We start from the raw sequence: 19,072 nt of genomic DNA on the forward strand, positions 1-19,072 counted from the left end.
CCGGAAATGGTTTTCACTTCACAGGTGTGCCCTGTCAGGTTTAATAAGTGGGATTTCTTGCCTTATAAATGGGGTTGGGACCATCAGTTGTGTTGTGCAGAAGTCTGGTGGATACACAGCTGATAGTCCTACGGAATAGACTGTTAGAATTTGTATTATGACAAGAAAAAAGCAGCGAAGTAAAGAAAAACGAGTGGCCATCATTACTTTAAGAAATGAAGGTCAGTCAGTCCGAAAAATTGGGAAAACTTTGAATGTGTCCCCAAGTGCAGTTGCAAAAACCATCAAGCGCTACAAAGAAACTAGCTCACATGAGGACCGCCCCAGGAAAGGAAGACCAAGAGTCACCTCTGCTTCTGAGGATCAGTTTATCCGAGTCACCAGCCTCAGAAATCACAGGTTAACATCAGCTCAGATTAGAGACCAGGTCAATGCCACACAGAGTTCTAGCAGCAGACACATCTCTACAACAACTGTTAAGAGGAGACTTTGTGCAGCAGGCCTTCATGGTAAAATAGCTGCTAGGAAACCACTGCTAAGGACAGGCAACAAGCAGAAGAGACTTGTTTGGGCTAAAGAACACAAGGAATGGACATTAGACCAGTGGAAATCTGTGCTTTGGTCTGATGAGTCCAAATTTGAGATCTTTGGTTCCAACCACCGTGTCTTTGTGCGATGCAGAAAAGGTGAACGGATGGACTCTACATGCCTGGTTCCCACCGTGAAGCATGGAGGAGGAGGTGTGATGGTGTGGGGGTGTTTTGCTGGTGACCTTATTGAGGATTTATTCAAAATTGAAGGCATACTGAACCAGCATGGCTACCATAGCATCTTGCAGCGGCATGCTATTCCATCCGGTTTGCGTTTAGTTGGACCATCATTTATTTTTCAACAGGACAATGACCCCAAACACACCTCCAGGCTGTGTAAGGGCTATTTGACCAAGGGGGAGAGTGATGGGCTGCTACGCCAGATGACCGGCCTCCACAGTCACCAGACCTGAACCCAATCGAGATGGTTTGGGGTGAGCTGGACCGCAGAGTGAAGGCAAAAGGGCCAACAAGTGCTAAGCATCGCTGGGAACTCCTTCAAGATTGTTGGAAGACCATTTCCAGTGACTACCCCTTGAAGCTCATCAAGAGATTGCCAAGAGTGTGCAAAGCAGTCATCAAAGGTGGCTACTTTGAAGAGCCTAGAATATAAGACATATTTTCAGTTGTTTCACACTTTTTTTGTTAAGTATATAATTCCACATGTGGTAATTCATAGTTTTGATGCCTTCAGTGTGAATGTACAATTTTCATAGTCATGAAAATACAGAAAAATCTTTAAATGAGAAGGTGTGTCCAAACTTTTGGTCTGTACTGTATATATGCGGTATGCGTTCAGTGTCTACGCATACCGCGCGATCTCCGGCGCCATACACCTCCTCTTACCTGTAGCGGCTGGATGCGTGCTTCTCTCTGGAGCCAGACTGCGCCTCGTGCATGCGCAGTCTATCGAGGCTTCAGACAGAGGGACGCTTGCAGCCTTATATTATAGATATATAATAATGTCTATCTGGTTGTGAGGGCCGGGTTATACAGAGCTCAGCATCCAGAGAACTGCCAAATCTACAACAGAGAAACAGTGATTTTATCAGACAACCGCAAGCAAGCCCAGTAAGTGACACAATGCTGCAGTCATGGTCTCTGTCCCTATATCATGCTGCTATTATATTGCATAGCAAAAAACCTAGTAACAGATTCCGTTTAACAGGTCAATTCCACTGAATATTTATCAATTGTCTTGTGCATACATCTGCCTTGCTGATATTACCTGCATTTGCCTGTTCTTAAATTGCTTGGCTTGCTGGAATAGTGTGCTACTCTTTTACATACTGCTGTATTTACCTTACTGAAGAGCAACTTTTGAATAAATGAGTATGTATTTGTCAGAGGATGCAAATTGGGGCTTAAATAACTATAAAACTTGTACATATTTCTATTTCTAGCACAGGATTTTCCCAGATGAAGCCTTTGCATGGACTACATCATAACACAACAGTGTATTCCTTGAATGACTCTCTGATGGAGGAATCAAGAATCAAGGTTTCAAAGAGGATGTTAAACCTCACCATGGAGATCCTTTTACTGCTGAGTGGGCAGGTGAAGCTTTGTGGCATCATTTCACATTTCATCACTTTTCACTGTTAAAGGGTTATTCTTCTGTTCTTAAATTGTTATAACTAGACAGCGTAAAAATAAGCACATTCGCAATTGACTTGCATTTTATATCTGCTTTCATTCTCCTGCGCTATGAAAGCTTTTATCTTTCATATTGAACAGCTTGTTGCCAAGGAGATTGAGCAGCATAGCCTCGCCAAGTATGCACAGTAGTTATATTCTAGGCTGAGACGTTAACTCATGAGATCCCAGCCATCTCTCACCTTGATTTCTAGAAAGCAGTTAGACAGCTGCTCTCATCCTCCCCCCTCCTTGTCAGCTCCTGATCCAGAACTAATCTCAATCCTGCAAAATCACAATGTTTTCAGAGCAGTTCTCCTATTCATTGATTACTTGAGCTTGATTGCACTTGTTCAATGGCCCTGTTATCTCCTATGTGCAAATATAGTGACAATAAGTTAAGGCCCGTCACACTTAGCGACGCTGCAATGATCCCGACAACGATACGACCTGTCAGGGATCGTTGCTGCGTCGCTATGTGGTCTCTGGTGAGCTGTCAAACAGGCAGGCTCACCAACGATCAGGGGAGCAGCGACATCGTGGAAAGAATCTTTCCACGATGTCCTGCTCCTGGTTACCAGCCTGCTGAAGCAGGAGCAGGCTGGTAACCATGATAAACAGCGGGTTACTAGGGGCACACGCGCACCTAGTAACCCGTTGTTTATCATGGTTACCACTCTGCTACGGTGATCGGGAGGTTACCGCTCACTTTAGCAGGCTCGTAACCATGATAAACAGCGGGTTACTAGGTGCGCGTGTGCCCCTAGTAACCCGATGTTTATCATGGTTACCAGCCTGATCGCTGCTCCCGCTGGTCACACACAGCGATGTGTGCTGACCAGCGGGAGGGCAACGACCAAAAAATGGTCCAGGACACTTTGCAGCGATCAGCGACCTCACAGCAGGGGCCTGATCACTGCAAAGTGTCACACATAGCGACATCGCTGGTGAGGTCGCTGTTGCGTCACCAAAACCGTGACACAGCAGCGATCTCGCTAGCGATCTCACTATGTGAGACGGGGGCTTTAGACTCTAGTACTAGCCCCCCCAGAAATAGGGAAGTGAAAGGAAAGAGGATGTGGAGCAGTATGCGGCTGAGGACACATGTTGGAAATAACCCTTTTACCCCTTTCTGACATGATCAGTAATAGTACATCGCACTGGCCTGGGCCTATTGGACCAGGTACGTACTATTATGCATCATGGGATCTGATTGTCACAGCTGATACCCGGTGCTATGTGCCAGGAGAAGTCCTGCACTGCTCCCAGCACATTTACCCCCGAAATGCTGCGATCAAAGTCGATCGCAGCATTCCGGGAGCAAGGGGAGGTAAGTGCTGCTTACTTACCTCATCTCCGACATCCCGCACTGTCTGTGCCGGGTCCCGGTGGTTGTCATGGTGACCCTTTCTCGTCATGATGACATTCTTGTCACCAGACAGCAGGAAGTTAGCTAGATCATGCTCAGCGCGCGGTCTAACGAACTTGTGTGTGCAGGGCTGCAGCCTGCATAGCATAGAGATACTGCTGCAGCATTTCTATGCTATGCAAGCGATCTGGGTTAAAAAAGTGAAAGTCCCATAGTGGGACAAAGTGTGAAAGTAAAAAAAAAAGATTCAGAAAGTGAAAAAAAAATTGTAAAAATCTAAAAAAAAACAAATGCAAAAAAAAATCCAAAAAAATAAAAATATACTGTACCCATAAATAAATATTATTATGAAAAAAAAGCAAACCAATAAAAGTACACATATTTGGTATCACCGTGTCTGGAACAACCTGACCTATAAAACTGTCCCACTAGTTAACCCCTTTAGTGAAGACGGTAAAAAAAAAAAAATAAAAAACAAAGCGAAAAACGATGCTTTATCAACATACCGCCAAACAAAAAATGGAATAAAACGCAATAAAAAGGACTAACTTAAATAAAAATAGTACCGCTGAAAACGTCATCTTGTCCCGCAAAAAACAAGCCACCATACAGCTCCATCAGCTGAAAAATAAAAAAGTTATACCTCTCAGAATAAAGCGATACAAAAAAAGTATTTTTTCTTTAAAGTTGTTTTTACTGTGTAAAAGTGCCAAAACCTAAAAAACGATATAAATGTGGTACTGCTGTAAACTTACTGACCCAAAGAATAAAGCTGCCTTATCAATTTTACCACATGCGGAATGGCATAAAAAAACAACAATTCCTTAATTGTTGGTTTTTGTTTATTCTGCCTCCCAAAAATCGGAATAGAAAGCGATCAAAAAATGCCCGAAAATGGTACCAATAAAAACGTCAACTTGTACCGCAAAAAACAAGCCATCACATGACTCTGTCATCCGAAATATGGAAAAATTATAGCTCTCAAAATATGGCAATACAAAAAATGTTTTTTAGTGTGTGACTGGTGTCAATCATAAAAACCTGATATGAATCTGGTATCGCTGTAATCGCACTGACCCGAAGAATAAAGTCATCTAATCACTTATACCGCACGAGGAGCGGCGTAAAAAATAAACTCTAGGCTTAGAGTTGTGCTAGGCTTAGGTTAGGGTTGTGCTAGGCTTAGGGTTGTGCTAGGCTTAGGGTTGTGCTAGGCTTAGGGTTGTGCTAGGCTTAGGGTTGTGCTAGGCTTAGGGTTGGGCTAGGCTTAGGGTTGGGCTAGGCTTAGGGTTGGGCTAGGGTTAGGGTTGGGCTAGGGTGGTGCTAGGGCTAGGGTTGTGCTAGGGCTAGGGTTGTGCTAGCGCTAGGGTTGTGCTAGGGTTAGGGTTGAGCTAGGGTTAGGGTTGAGCTAGGGTTAGGGTTGAGCTAGGGTTAGGGTTGAGCTAGGGTTAGGGTTGAGCTAGGGTTAGGGTTGGCTAGGGTTAGGGTTGGCTAGGGCTAGGGTTGGGCTAGGGTTAGGGTTGGGCTAGGGTTAGGGTTGTGCTAGGGTTAGGGTTGGGCTAAGGGTAGGGTTGTGTTGGGGTTAGGGTTGTGTTGGGGTTGGGATTTTTTCAAAAGTAAAGAAAAAAAAATGATATGGCGACTAGTATTGAGCGCAAGTGCTCGCTAGTTGAGTTTGCATCACGTATGCACCGAGTATCGTGGGTGCTCGAGTGACATGCTCGAGTCTCCGCCCCATATGTTTTACAGCTGTTATACAGCCAAAAAAAACGTTGCGTGGATTGCCTGCCATGCACGACCGTGAAACATGCAGGGTGGGGACTCGAGCATGTCATTTGAGCACCCGCGATACTTGGTGCATACGACTAACGACAACTTATTCAATATGATGACCTAATGTTATCAAATTCTGTGTCGTACCTCTGGATTCAAAATGTTCACTATACCCCTTGATAAAATCCTTGAGGAGTTTTGTTTCAAAAATGGGGTATCGGCTTACTCAGGAGAAATTGCAGAAAAAATTGCATGGTGCAATTTCTCCTGTTACCCTTATAAAAATGCAAAATTGGGGGCTGAAAAACATTTTTGAGGGGAAAAATGTGAAAATTGAATTTTTACGGCTCAATGTTATAAACTTCTGTGAAGCACCTGGGGGTTCAAGGTGCTCACCACAAATATAGATAAGCTCCCTGAGGGGTCTAGTTTCCAAAATGGAGTCACTTGTGAGTGGTTTCCACTGTTTAGGCACATCAGGGGCTCCCCAAACGCAACATGGCATCCACTATATTAAAGCAAATTTTACATTCAAAAAGTCAAATGGCGCTCCTTCCCTTCCAAACCCTGCCATGTGCCCAAACAGTGTTTTTCCCCCACATAAGGGGGTATCGGCGTGCTCAGGAGGAATTGCACAACAAATTTTGGGGTCCATTTTTTCCTGTTACTCCTGCAAAAATAAAAAAATTGGGGTCTAAAGTAACATTTTTGTGAAAAAAGTTAAATGTTCATTTTTTTTCTTCCACATTCCAAAAATTTCTGTGAAGCACCTGAAGGGTTAATAAACTTCTTGAATGTGGTTTTGAGCACCTTGAGGGGTGCAGTTTTTAGAATGGTGTCACTTTTGGGTATTTTCTGTCATAAAGACCCCTCAAAGTCACTTCAAATGTGATGTGGTCCCTAAAAAAATGGTTTTGTAAATTTAGTTGGAAAAATGAGAAATCGCTGGTCAACTTTTAACCCTTATAACTTCCTAACAAAAAAAAAAATGTTGGTTCCAAAATTGTGCTGATGTAAAGTAAACATGTGGGAAATGTTATTTATTAACTATTGTGTGTGACATAACTCTGATTTAAGGGCATGAAAATTCAAAGTTAGAAAATTGCAAAATTTTTCACAAATAAACACAAGTGTTATCGAAGAAATTTTACCACTATCATGAAGTACAATATGTCACAAAAAACAATCTCAGAATCAGGGGGATCCGTTGAAGCGTTCCAGAGTAATTACCTCATGAAGTGACAGTGGTCAGAATTGTAAAAATTGGCCTGGTCATTAACATGCAAACCACCCTCGGGGGTAAAGGGGTTAATAAGACTAGGGAGATGAAGGACTCTGGGACTATATACAGTGATATTACAAAATGTCTTTCTTCCATGTATAGGATTATATAATTGTTAATAAGTCATCTGGTGAGAATTTACCACCTAGAAATCATCATCGAGTATCAGGGGAATGTAGCAGAACCCTGAACTCCATCATACAGCCTCTACCTCCCACATTGATACTTGAGACAGACAATGGGCGGAAGATCCTAGAGCTCACCACCGAGATCATTGAGCTGCTCACTGAAGAGGTGAGTGCTGCTGGGATATTATGAAGTAACTCCAATAGAGATATAAGAATGGTGACTGTATCACTGTATGTCAGGTTCCTATAAGGTGTCAGGATGTTGCTGTCTATTTCTCCATGGAGGAGTGGGAGTATTTAGAAGAACACAAGGATCAGTACAAAGGAGTCATGATCGGGAGTTATCAGTCTCTTACATTGCTAGGTGAGACATTTTTTGACTGTGATTGAGAAAGCTATGTGGATGGATGTCCTAGATGTATCCTATTTCATGGTGTGTTTTAAACAGATGAATCAAGACATACAGCAGAAATATTTCCCAGACCTCTGAGCTCTTCAGAGGAAAATCAAAATGTAACGAAGGATCCACAGGTAGATAATCCTCACCATGATAATCCTGGAGATATACTGCATAATCTTTAGATTAGTTGTTTATTATTTGTTGTGTATGTGAATCAGGATGAAGAAATCATTGGTGTGAAAGTTAAAAATGTGGAGGATGAAGAGACTGTGATTGGAGATCAGCAATGTGAAAATGAGGAAGCCCCTCTTACTGTTTATTCAGGTGAGTAGTGAACCACATATTAAAGGGATTTTCCAACAAACAAAGCACATATTAATTAATAGATCTTGGAATAATAATAAGTTTCACAATTGGATGTGTTTAAAAAAAATGTTCCTGTGCTGAGATAATCTTATAAATGTGCCCCTGCTGTGTACTTCTGACCGTGCAGGAACATGTTCTAATCATACCACCGCTCCTTGGGCAGCCTTGTTTTCTATTTAAACTCTCATTATCATGCTGAATTACCACGCTTTCACTCTTCCAAAAGCTTATTAGGGTCCAAACTACACACTTGCAGAGATTTTCAAAAGTAGTGTAAAGGAAGAGCCTCAGACTGATGATTTTTCTAAATATAACTTATTGGCAAAAGTGGTCAGAAAGATCCCTGATGCCACCATAGAGGACCCTACTTTCTGGCAAAAGTTGGGTCTGAGCTTTCAGGTTGTGGGATCCTGGCATGCATAACAGCATCTCCCAACCCTTTGTGGTCCTACTCACTGTGAAGGTGCGTGATCTTGTGTGTTACCGCAAGATTTCGCTCTTTGCACTGACAGTGCTACAGCATCATTTACTAAGCAGGGTAACTGCTTAGTAAAGGATGTGGCAGTACTGAGGAAGTACAAAGAGCAGGATCTCACATGTTATCATGCTTTCAGAGCGAGACGGGCCATGGTGGGTTGTGGAATCCCACTCTGCATGCATCAATCCTACAGTTTGTATTTTTTTTTTAGTAAAAGTCTGTTTCTTTCAGGGGCATTAGGGAGCCTTCTGACCCATTTTGCTGATAAGTGATGTAATGTTTCTATATAAGTTTGAGGCTGCACTCTTTAACCCCTTTCTGGCCCAGGGCGTATTAATACTTATCTGTGCCCTGGGCCTTAGGGCCTGATACGTCTTAATACGCCCTGGCGATTTCGCCCGCACACAAGCGGTGCGGGCGAGATCGCCGCCGGGTGTCAGCTGATTGTTACAGCTGTCAACCGGTACTATGTGCAGGGAGCGGTCCCGCACCGCTCCTGGCACATTAACCCCCGAAATGCTGCGATCGAAATCGATCGCAGCATTCCGGTGGCAAGAGGAGGTAAGCGCAATACTTACCTTCTCTGCCGGCGTCTCGCGGCTTCTGAGTCCGGTCCCGGATGTTGCCATGGTGACCCGACGTCATCATGACAACATCCGGGACACCAGGAGGCAGGAAGTTGCTTTGGTAATGCGCAGTGCACGACCAAAGCAACTTCTCCCTGTACAGCGCTGACAGGCTGCATGGCATAGGGAGCTGCTGCTCTCTATGCCATACAGCTGATCAGGCTGCAAAAAGTGAAAGTCCCATAGTGGGACATAGTGTAAAAGTAAAAAAAATGTCAGAAAGTGAAAAAAAAAATTGTAAAAATATAAAAATAAATAAATAAATGAAAATAATAATAATAAAAAAATAAAAATATATTGTACCCATAAATAAATAATCTTATAAAAAAAAAATAAACCTATAAAAGTACACATATTTGATATTTGGCCGTCCGGAACGACCTGACCTATAAAACTGTCCCACTAGTTAACCCCTTTAGTGAACACGGTAAAAAAAATAAATAAAAAACTAAACATAAAACGATGTTTTATCATCATACCGCCCAAAAAAGATGGAATAAAACGCGATCAAAAAGACGAATGTAAATAAAAATGATACCGCTGAAAACATCATCTTGTCCCGCAAAAAACAAGCCGCCATACAGCTCCAACAGCCGAAAAATAAAAAAGTTATAGCTCTCAGAATAAAGCGATGCAAAAACAATTCTTTTTTCTATAAAATAGTTTTTATTGTGTAAAAGCGCCAAAATATAAAAAAATATATAAATGTAGCACCGCTGTAAACATACTGACCCGAAGAATAAAGCTACCTCATCAATTTTACCACACGCAGAACTGCATACAAAAAAAATTCCTGAATTGTTGGTTTTTGTTTATTCCGCCTTCTAAAAATCAGAATAGAAAGCGATCAAAAAATGTCACGTGCCCGAAAATGGTACCAATAAAAACGTCAACTTGTCCCCCAAAAAACAAGCCGTCACATGACTCTGTTGGCCAAAATATGGAAAAATTATAGCTCTCAAAATATGGTGATGTAAAAACTAGTCTTTGCAAAAAAATGCGTCTTTTAGTGTGTGACAGCTGTCAATCATAAAAACCCGATATGAATCTGGCATCGCACCGCTCAAGGAACGTTGTAAAAAATAAACTCTAGGGTTAGGGTTGTGCTAGGGTTAGGGTTGTGCTAGGGTTAGGGTTGTGCTAGGGTTAGGGTTGTGCTAGGGTTAGGGTTGTGCTAGGGTTAGGGTTGGGGTTGGGCTAGGGTTGTGCTAGGATTGGGATTAGAGTTGGGGTTGGGCTAGGGGTTGGGTTAGGGTTGGAGTTGGGCTAGGGTTAGGGTTGGGCTAGGGTTAGAGTAGGGTTAGGGTTGGGCTAGGGGTTGGGTTAGGGTTGGGCTAGGGTTAGGCTAAGTTTAGGGCTAGGGTTAGGGTTGGGATTTTTCAGAGTTCAAGTGCTCGCTACTTGAGTTTGCATCGGGTGCTCGGGTATGCACCGAGTATAGTGGGTGCTCGAGTGACATGCTCGAGTCTCCGCCCCATATGCTTCGCGGCCAAAAAAAACTTGCGGGGATTGCCTGCCATGCACGAGCGATCCCCGCATGTTTTTTCTGGGTGTCTAATAACCGTAAAACATGCGGGGCAGGGACTCGAGCATGTCACTTGAGTACCCGCGATAATTGGTGCATACCTGAGTACCCGATGCAAACTCAAGTAGCGAGCACTTGCACTCAAGACTAATGACAACTTATTCAATATGATGACCTAATGTTATCAAATTCTGTGTCGTACCTCTGGGTTCAAAATGTTCACTATACCCCTTGATAAAATCCTTGAGGAGTCTAGTTCCAAAATGGAGTCACTGGTGGGAGGGGGGGGGGGTTCCACTATTTAGGCACATCAGGGACTCCCCAAACGCAACATGGCGTCCGCTAATTATTTAAGCAAATTTTACATTCGAAAAGTCAAATGGCGCTCCTTCCCTTCCGAACCCTGCCATGAGCCCAAATAGTGGTTTTCCCCCACATATGGGGTATCGGCTTACTCAGGAGAAATTGCACAACGAATTGCATGGCGCAATTTCTCCTGTTACCTTTGTGAAAATGCAAAATTGGGGGATGAAAAACATTTTTGTTGGAAAAATGTGAAAATTTTATTTTTACGGCTCAATGTTATAAACTTCTGTGAAGCACCTGGGTGTTCAGGGTACTCACCACACATCTAGGTAAGTTCCCTAAGGGGTCTAGTTTCCAAAATGGGGTCGCTTGTGGGGGGTTTCCACTGTTTAGGCACATCAGGGGCTCCGCAAACGCAACATGGTGTCCTCTAATTATTCAAGCAAATTTTACATTCAAAAAGTCAAATGGCGCTCCTTCCCTTCCGAGCCCTGCTGTGCGCCCAAACAGTGTTTTTTCCTCACATATGGGGTATCTGCATGCTCAGGGGAAATTGCACAACACTATTTGGGGTCCATTTTTTCCTGTTACCCCTGCGAAAATAAAAAAATTTGGGTCTAAAGTAACATTTTTGTGAAAAAAGTTAAATGTTCAATTTTTTCTTCCACACTCCAAAAATTCCTGTGAAGAACCTGAAGGGTTAATAAAGTTCTTGAATGTGGTTTTGAGCACCTTGAGGGGTGCAGTTTTTAGAATGGTGTCACCTTTGGGTATTTTCTGTCATAAAGACCCCTCAAAGTCACTTCAAATGTGATGTGGTCCCTAAAAAAATGGTTTTGTAAATTTTGTTGGAAAAATGAGAAATCGCTGGTCAACTTTTAACCCTTATAGCTCACTAATAAAAAAAATTTTGGTTCCAAAATTGTGCTGATGTAAAGTAGAGATGTGGGAAATGTTATTTATTAACTCTTTTGTGTGACATATCTCTCTGATTTAAGGGCATGAAAATTCAAATTTTGAAAATTGCGACATTTTCAAAATTTTCGCCAAATTTCCGTTTTTTTCACAAATAAACGCAAGTGATATCGGAGAAATTTTACCACAATCATGAAGTACAATATGTCACGAAAAACATTCTCAGAATCAGGGGGATCCGTTGAAGCGTTCCAGAGTAATTACCTCATAAAGTGAAAGTGGTCAGAATTGTAAAAATTGGCCCGGTCATTAACGTGCAAAACACCCTCGGGGGTAAAGGGGTTAAGCAGGATAACAAGAAAATGAGCATTTATAAATTTCGACTCCAGACAACCATAAGGTCATGTGTCTAATAAATTGTATCCCCCTTGGCAGACAGTTTTTAAGGGAAAGTCTGACTAGTGCAGATGAACATCCCAAGGGCTTTCTGTTGGCTTGTTTGCCCACATTTCCTGTATTATGTGTGGCTTTGGGGGATAGAGACAAACAGCCCTATTACTTTTATCTCATATAACACCTTTAACCCCTTCACTGCTGTTTTTGTGTTTTTTCCCACAATTTTTGTATCTGGTAGCCAGGACAATTTTCACACTTTGGACATGTACAATTGAAATCTAAATGACAATAAGTTTTAATACATTTTTACATAGGTATACATTTTCTGAAAATAGACAGCTGGCACATCGGTAAATTGTCAGTCAGCCCTTTATACACGCCGTTACCTTCATGACGTTTTGCGTCAAATTTAAATGTTTTATGGGAAAAAAATGCATAAAAATTGATATTAGTGGCTCAAAGAGATTTTTAGATACACCTCCAGGAGGGAGAAATGCACTCTGTGGAAACACATCATAACACTGCCCTTTAACCCTAATTGGAATCTAGTTAATTTTCTACATACCATTTAGAAATGTACTTATATACACAAAGCCCACACTTTCTCAAATATTTTTTTGCAGTGAGTTTTGCATTCAGTCCTTTTTCACTCTTGCTTGCCTTATTGGGTTATGTATGATCTGCTCTATAGGCTATATTAGGCTAGTGTCTTTGACACTTTGTGCGCTGTATGCTTGTATTTTTTATGAATAATGCTAGCTCACTCAGTTTTGTATACATTTCCCCCTTGGGAATATGATCTCTGATATATACATGCTATGATTATTCAAGTTTGAATCTGTATATGTATAAGCTCTACCCTTTTCTGCAGACCTGGTGGTGTGGGGTCTCTTTGTTACCTCTCCTCATTTTAATATACCACACTTTTTAATGGTTGTATTTAATAAAGACATATTTGACTTTTAAGCAGCTGATTGCTTCTTTCATTTCAGATATTGTGCTTTTTGAAGTGCTGCATATAGAGGCCAGGTGTTTAAATCTGAGATTTGTGTAATGTAGGTAAAGAGAGGCTGAATCCAATGATGTATCACTTAGATTACTGGATGCAGCATTTCCGACACAATCAGAGCTCTTAGATTTAGAATGAAGCAGAGCTGAGAAAGCTGCCCCCGCCCACACCAGGCTCTCGCTGTACAAAGTCCATAGACAGTGAGGTGCTTATCACAGGACAGGGAGTTGCTGGACTAGTGTAGTCCGGCAATGTTAAACTCTTCGTGATAAACCCTTCACAATTAGTAAACAACAGCACACACTTTGACAAGTTACATATCCCTGAATTCTGTGTTTCAGCATCTATCTCCTGCTGTCTTCAGATTCCCTTTAATAACACAATTGAGAATCTTTCACAAAACATGATGTCCCAATGTACTTCTTAGTATCTTAACCTTTCAGGTCCCAGTTCATCATCTCATTTGGCCTTTTTTCCTAAATTAATCCAATTGCCTGACCCATCCAGAAGGCACAGGGAAGACATGACCAAGAGGATACTGAATCTTACCTTGAAGATTATCTACCTGCTGACCGGAGAGGTGAGGCATTTTTGGAACTGACTGATGAGGTTATGGAGTTTCTATTTTTTTCTATTTCCATTTATCAGTTTCTCTTTATATACAGAATTACAAAGTGCTGAAGAAGACATCTGACGAGTTTCTAATCCCCATCAGCCATTCCAGTATGTCTGGAAGAGGGTGCAGCAGAAACCAGAGTTCCATTACAATGCCTCCTCCACAATCACTATTAAATGAGAAAGACAATAAACAGAAGATCCTTGAACTTGCAGATAAGATAGTACATCTTCTAACTGGAGAGGTGAGCAATGCTCAGGTGTTATACATGAGCAGCAAAAAAGATTTCTGGTGGTTGAGTCTATCATTGTGTGCATCTCAGGTTCCTATAAGGTGTCAGGGCGGTACTATCTATTTCACCATGAAAGAGTGGGAATACTTGATAGATTGCAAGGATCTTTACAAGGACGTCATGATAGAGACACATCAGCCCCTTTCTTCAATGGGTAAGAGAATGCATCACCCAAAAGACCTGTCATCTGATCATTACATGTCAACAAAATATTAAAGGGAACCTGTCACTTTTTCGCCTCCCAATCTGAGAGAAGCATGATTTTGGGGCAGAGACCCTCATTCACTTACTGGGCTTCTTGCTGCAGTTTTTAAAAAACCACCATTTTATCATCCATAGATTATCACTAGAGGACTGGTAAACCTGCTGTCATGTAATCCTCCTTATTTTGTGTAACCCCGCCCCCACCACTGATTGTTAGCTTTCTGCCTATGCACAGTGTACACTGGAAGCTGACAATCAGTGGTGTAGGTGGGGTTATAGAGCTCAGCATTCAGAGAACTGGGAGATCTGCTGCAGATAAAACAAGAGTTTTACTGACTGCTTGCTGCAGTATTGATAAGTGACACATTGCTAGAAACAGGGTCTCTACCCCTACATCTTGCTGGAAAAAAAACTGCTCACAGATTCCCTTCAAGTCACCATGTGTGCTTCTTACAGATGGTTCTGGTGAAAGAAATACACCAGAGAGATGTGCCAGTCCTGCTTCTTCTCAAGACCTTCAAGAAGAAGGTCACAATGTCCAACTAAATCACCAGGTAGATGACGCTAAGGTTCACCAAATTCCACCCTGCATCTTTAGTAAAGAATCTGAATATGTTGTTCTATATGAGTTTTGTAAATAGCTTTATGGAATTATTAAAAAATATGTTTTATGATGATTTATTTCTCTTTTTTTTAAATTGAGGGACAAGAATTGTTTATTGTTAAAGTTGAAGATCTTGCAGAAGAGGGAATGTATGTTATGGACGAGCACCAGTGTAAGGAGGAAGAAGCCTCTATAGATATTAGCACAGGTAAGCAAGCCTGGTATCCAATTGGAACGTCACAGACATTGGCTCTTATTTTTTGTTTTATGTTTCACAGAGATCATCAAGATGGAAAATCATAGTCAACGGTCACTAGAAATGCAATGACTTATGATAACAGTAGTGAATCTTTACATGCTCTGAAGTGTTTGCCTCAAGGTGGAAAAGCTTTCAGTTGTCACTTTATTCTGCTGTTTGGGCAGCCAATCTACCTCTGTATGGCATCTTATTACAAGCAGTGCTAAAGGAGGAGAATACCTCTGTAAAATAGTATTACAGCTGCTTCTCACTAAATTAGAATATCCTCAAAAATGTAATTTATTTCAGTTCTTCAATACAAAAAGTGAAACTCATTATATAGAGTCATTACAGACAGAGTGATCTATTTCAAGTGTTTATTTCTGTTAATGTTATGATTATGGCTTACAGCGAATGAAAACGCAAAAGTCATTATCTCAGTATATTAGAATACTTTATAACAGCTTGAAAAATGAAATAAAATCCGAAATGTTGTCCTACTGAAATGTATGTTCAGTAAATGCACTCAATACTTGGTCGGGCTCCTTTTGCATCAATTACTGCATCAATGCGGCAATGTGGCGTGGAGGCGATCAGCCTGTGGCACTGCTGAGGGGTTATGGAAGCCCAGGTTGCTTTGATAGCAGCCTTCAGATCGTCTGCATTGTTGGGTCTGGTGTCTCTCCTCTTCCTCTTGACAATACCCTATAGATTCTCTATGGGGCTAAGGTCAGGCGAGTTTGCTGGCCAATCAAGCACAGCGATACTGTCGTTTATAAACCAGGTATTGGTACTTTTGGCAGTGTGGACAGGTGCCAAGTCCTGCTGGAGAATGAAATTTCCATCTCCAAAAAGCTTGTCGGCAGAGGGAAGCATGAAGTGCTCTACAATGTCCTGGTAGTTGGCTGCGCTGACTTTGGTCTTGATAAAACACAGTGGACCTACACCAGCAGATGACATGGCTCCCCAAACCATCACTGATTGTGGAATCTTCACACTAGACCTCAAGCAGCTTGGATTGTGGCCTCTCCACTCTCCCTCCAGACTCTGGGACCTTGATTTCCAAATGAAATGCTAAATTTACTTTCATCTGAAAACACCACCTTGGACCACTGAGCATCACTCCAGATCTTTTTCTCCTTGCCCAGCTAAGACGCTTCTGGCGTTGTCTATTGGTCATAAGTGGCTTGACACAAGGAATGTGACACTTGTAACCCATGTCCTGGATACGTCCGTGTGGTGGCAGCTCTTGAGGCAATGACTCCAGCAGCAGTCCACTCCATGTGAATCTCCCTCAAATTTGTGAATGGCCTTTTCTTAAGAATTCTTTCAAGGCTGCGTTTATCCCGGTTGCTTGTGCACCTTTCTCTACCACACTTTTTCCTTCCACTCAACTTTCCATTAATATGCTTGGGTGAACAGCCAGCTTTTTTAGCAGTGACCTTTTGTGGCTTACCCTCCTTGTGGAGTGTGTCAATGACTGCCTTCTGGACATCTGTCAAGTCAGCAGTCTACCCCATGATTATGGAGCCTACTGAAACAGACTAAGGGACCTTTTAAATGCTTAGGAAGTCTTTGCAGGTGTTTTTTTATTAATTATTCAAATTTACTGAGATAATGACTTTTGTGTTTTCATTCGCTGTAAGCCATAATCATCAACATTAACCGAAATAAACACTTGAAATAGATCACTCTGTTTGTAATGACTCTATATAATGAGTTTCACTTTTTGTATTGAAGAACTGAAATAAATGTTATTTTTGATGATATTATAATTTTGTGAGATGCACCTGTATATGTTGAATTCTGTATGTCATATAAAACTGTCATTGACACACACTTGCTGTGTGTGGATCTATATAACTCAGAGATTGTATGTAGCCATTAGATAGTGCATTAACTCCTTTACGGCCTTTGACGTACCTTTACGTCATGGTCAGGTAGGGGTTTTCGACCTTTTACATTTAGGTACGTCATGGCAATCATGTGGAAACAGAAGTGATGCCCATGCAATTAGCCACCGGGAGCTCAGCTTATGTGATAGTCGAGACCCGGCACTGCCAGGAGCTGTGCCCGCACCACCCCCGGCTGTTTAACCCCATAAATGCCGCAATCTACCGTATATACTCGAGTATAAGCCGAGTTTTTCACCACATTTTTTGTGCTGAAAAAGCCCCCCGGGTATATACTCTGGTATATACTGTAAGGTAGCGGTATTGATCATGTTGGGGGGGCACTCACTTCACCGGGTCAATTAAAGTACACAAGCCACCTTTTCCAGTAAATGAAAGCCCAGCAGTTTATTACACATCATAAACTGCTTATAACATAGCCCATCTCAGTGGGCCTAGAGCCTTTCAGTGGCAGCTACGCCCGCTTGGCTTCAGATACAGACTTCAGCAAGGTACAGCATCAATGTCCATATAAAGAACCAGTTTTACCTTTGCCGGGTCTTAGTTGCTTCTCTCAGCTCTGTTCTGCCACAGCTGTGGCTTTAAGGCTCCCCAGCCGTGGTCTCCAAGCCACGTGCCTTCCAGGGCTACTGGCGTCCCAAACACAGGGATCTATCCTCTTGCCTCACCAGGCCTCTCCAACTGTTTCAAAACCACCCTTATTTATATATCTTTCTATGCACACAGGACCTGTGATGATGTCACAGTCATGTGATCAGTCACCTGAGGGGAGGTACATGGTCAGCCAGAACAGACCCCCTGGACATTTTAGCAATGTAACAAGCCACTGCATTACATACCCCCCCCCCCCCTGTTCAAATTTGTGGGGTTGAACACATAATATACACAATCACATTATCACCTACGGTTCACACAGAGACCATGTACTTGACAATTGCGCTGCTCAGCCCCTGGAACATTAGTCATCAACAGTAGCCCATTCCTTAGGGACCTACTGTCTGCCATTGTCACTGACTTCCTCAAGTCACATTTCCGGGTCGTAACCTTGTCAGACCTCCCCCGCTCCCTGCAGTCAGTCGTAACCTTGTCAGACCTCTCCCGCTCCCAGCGGTCATTCGTAACCTTGTCAGACCTCCTCCGCTCCCAGCGGTCAATACAGCAGTGTGACTCACATGCCCTTGTATCTAAGGTCCGGTCCGGTCCGACTCCGTACTGTCCCGTACTCTATTGGGTCGTTTGTATAGTCCTCTCAGACCTGAGTTACTGGAGGTCTCACTACCTCTAAACCCACGCCCACTATCCTCAGGACATCTTGGAAGGTCTCTAACTTCTGCTGTAGCCATTCTATTATTTGAAGGGCCCTTTCTCTGTCTGGTCTCACAATTTCTAGACAGCTGCCATCTTCTGCTGCTCAGGTGATGCTGTCTTTCCACTCGCAGTCTGGCGAGATTGAACTGTTCTAACTCCCACAGGTAGGTCACTCGGTACTCCATCAGCATGCGTATATATGCAAGATTTTCTTCCGTTCCTACAGTGGAGAATGACACCATGCCGTCTTCATCTGGTATCCAGTCCTGACGATCACGTGGACTGCTTACTGTTATCACACCAGACTTCTTTACCATCATTTGCATGGTTCAGCCATTTCTCCCAATGAGCTTTCTTACCAGAGCATGAGGCACCCTGGATGAGTTCCAGTTGTCTAACGGCTTGTTCCATCTTCAACCGGACAAACCGCTTTGTGCGAATACATCGCCAGTGCATGTCACTTAGGATAGCCACCCTCTTCACTGTGACTTCGGTTGTGGACAGGACCAGCAGCTGTTTAGCTTCTGAGGTCGAGTACACCTTACAGGCTCCCACAGCCTTCTTAAACTCTTCATGCACTGACTCTCTGGTGCAGTCTTCTCTCAAATCTTCAGGTACATCTATGAGGCACTTGTACCGAGACGTTTCTGTCTCACCAGTGGTTTCCAGACGATTATCCGGCTAAGGTTTCAGGGACAACTGACTTTCAGCTTCTTCACCCTGTATGCTTCCCCTGAGCTGCCTCACAGCTATGAACTCAAAAATTCTTGTCTTGACAACTTCCATTCCATACTTATCTTCTTTTAACACTCTCTCAGCCCTCCTCAGGTCCACCTTCTCATGGTTTAAAGGATTAAGTGTAATTTGTTTGCCCTTCTCCTTCTCCAAGGGGGCCTCGTTCACTGATTGGTACTTTGCCAGGAAACCTTTGAGCTCGACAACTTCTTCCTCTAGCTCAGCTACTCGCCTCTCAGCAACCCATCTCTGAAGCTCTTCCTGCTTCAACTGCTCTTTTATCAGCAGAAATCTCTCAGACCCCTCTGTCTCCAATGCGCCCACTCGGCTCTCGACAGCCAATCTCTTAAGCTTCTCTTGCTTC

At 42.6% G+C, this 19,072-nt stretch overlaps 1 protein-coding gene across 1 annotated transcript in view; it reads left to right on the forward strand.

The window, feature by feature from the left end:
- Window positions 1-19,072, forward strand: part of LOC141273805 (uncharacterized) — a 48,381-nt gene that overhangs the window by 14,472 nt on the left and 14,837 nt on the right. The window contains exons 4-13 of the mRNA XM_073686176.1: window positions 1,994-2,147; window positions 6,752-6,943; window positions 7,018-7,141; window positions 7,226-7,308; window positions 7,396-7,501; window positions 13,242-13,378; window positions 13,464-13,658; window positions 13,737-13,860; window positions 14,367-14,464; window positions 14,614-14,722. Coding sequence (XP_073542277.1) covers window positions 1,994-2,147; window positions 6,752-6,943; window positions 7,018-7,141; window positions 7,226-7,308; window positions 7,396-7,501; window positions 13,242-13,378; window positions 13,464-13,658; window positions 13,737-13,860; window positions 14,367-14,464; window positions 14,614-14,722 — 1,322 coding nt within the window. The remainder of the gene's footprint in view (window positions 1-1,993; window positions 2,148-6,751; window positions 6,944-7,017; window positions 7,142-7,225; window positions 7,309-7,395; window positions 7,502-13,241; window positions 13,379-13,463; window positions 13,659-13,736; window positions 13,861-14,366; window positions 14,465-14,613; window positions 14,723-19,072) is intronic.

Source organism: Phyllobates terribilis, unplaced genomic scaffold (assembly GCF_046119375.1).
Source record: "Phyllobates terribilis strain yellow unplaced genomic scaffold, ASM4611937v1 Scaffold_5__5_contigs__length_657084704, whole genome shotgun sequence".
In the NCBI taxonomy this organism is placed as follows: Eukaryota; Metazoa; Chordata; class Amphibia; order Anura; family Dendrobatidae; genus Phyllobates; species Phyllobates terribilis.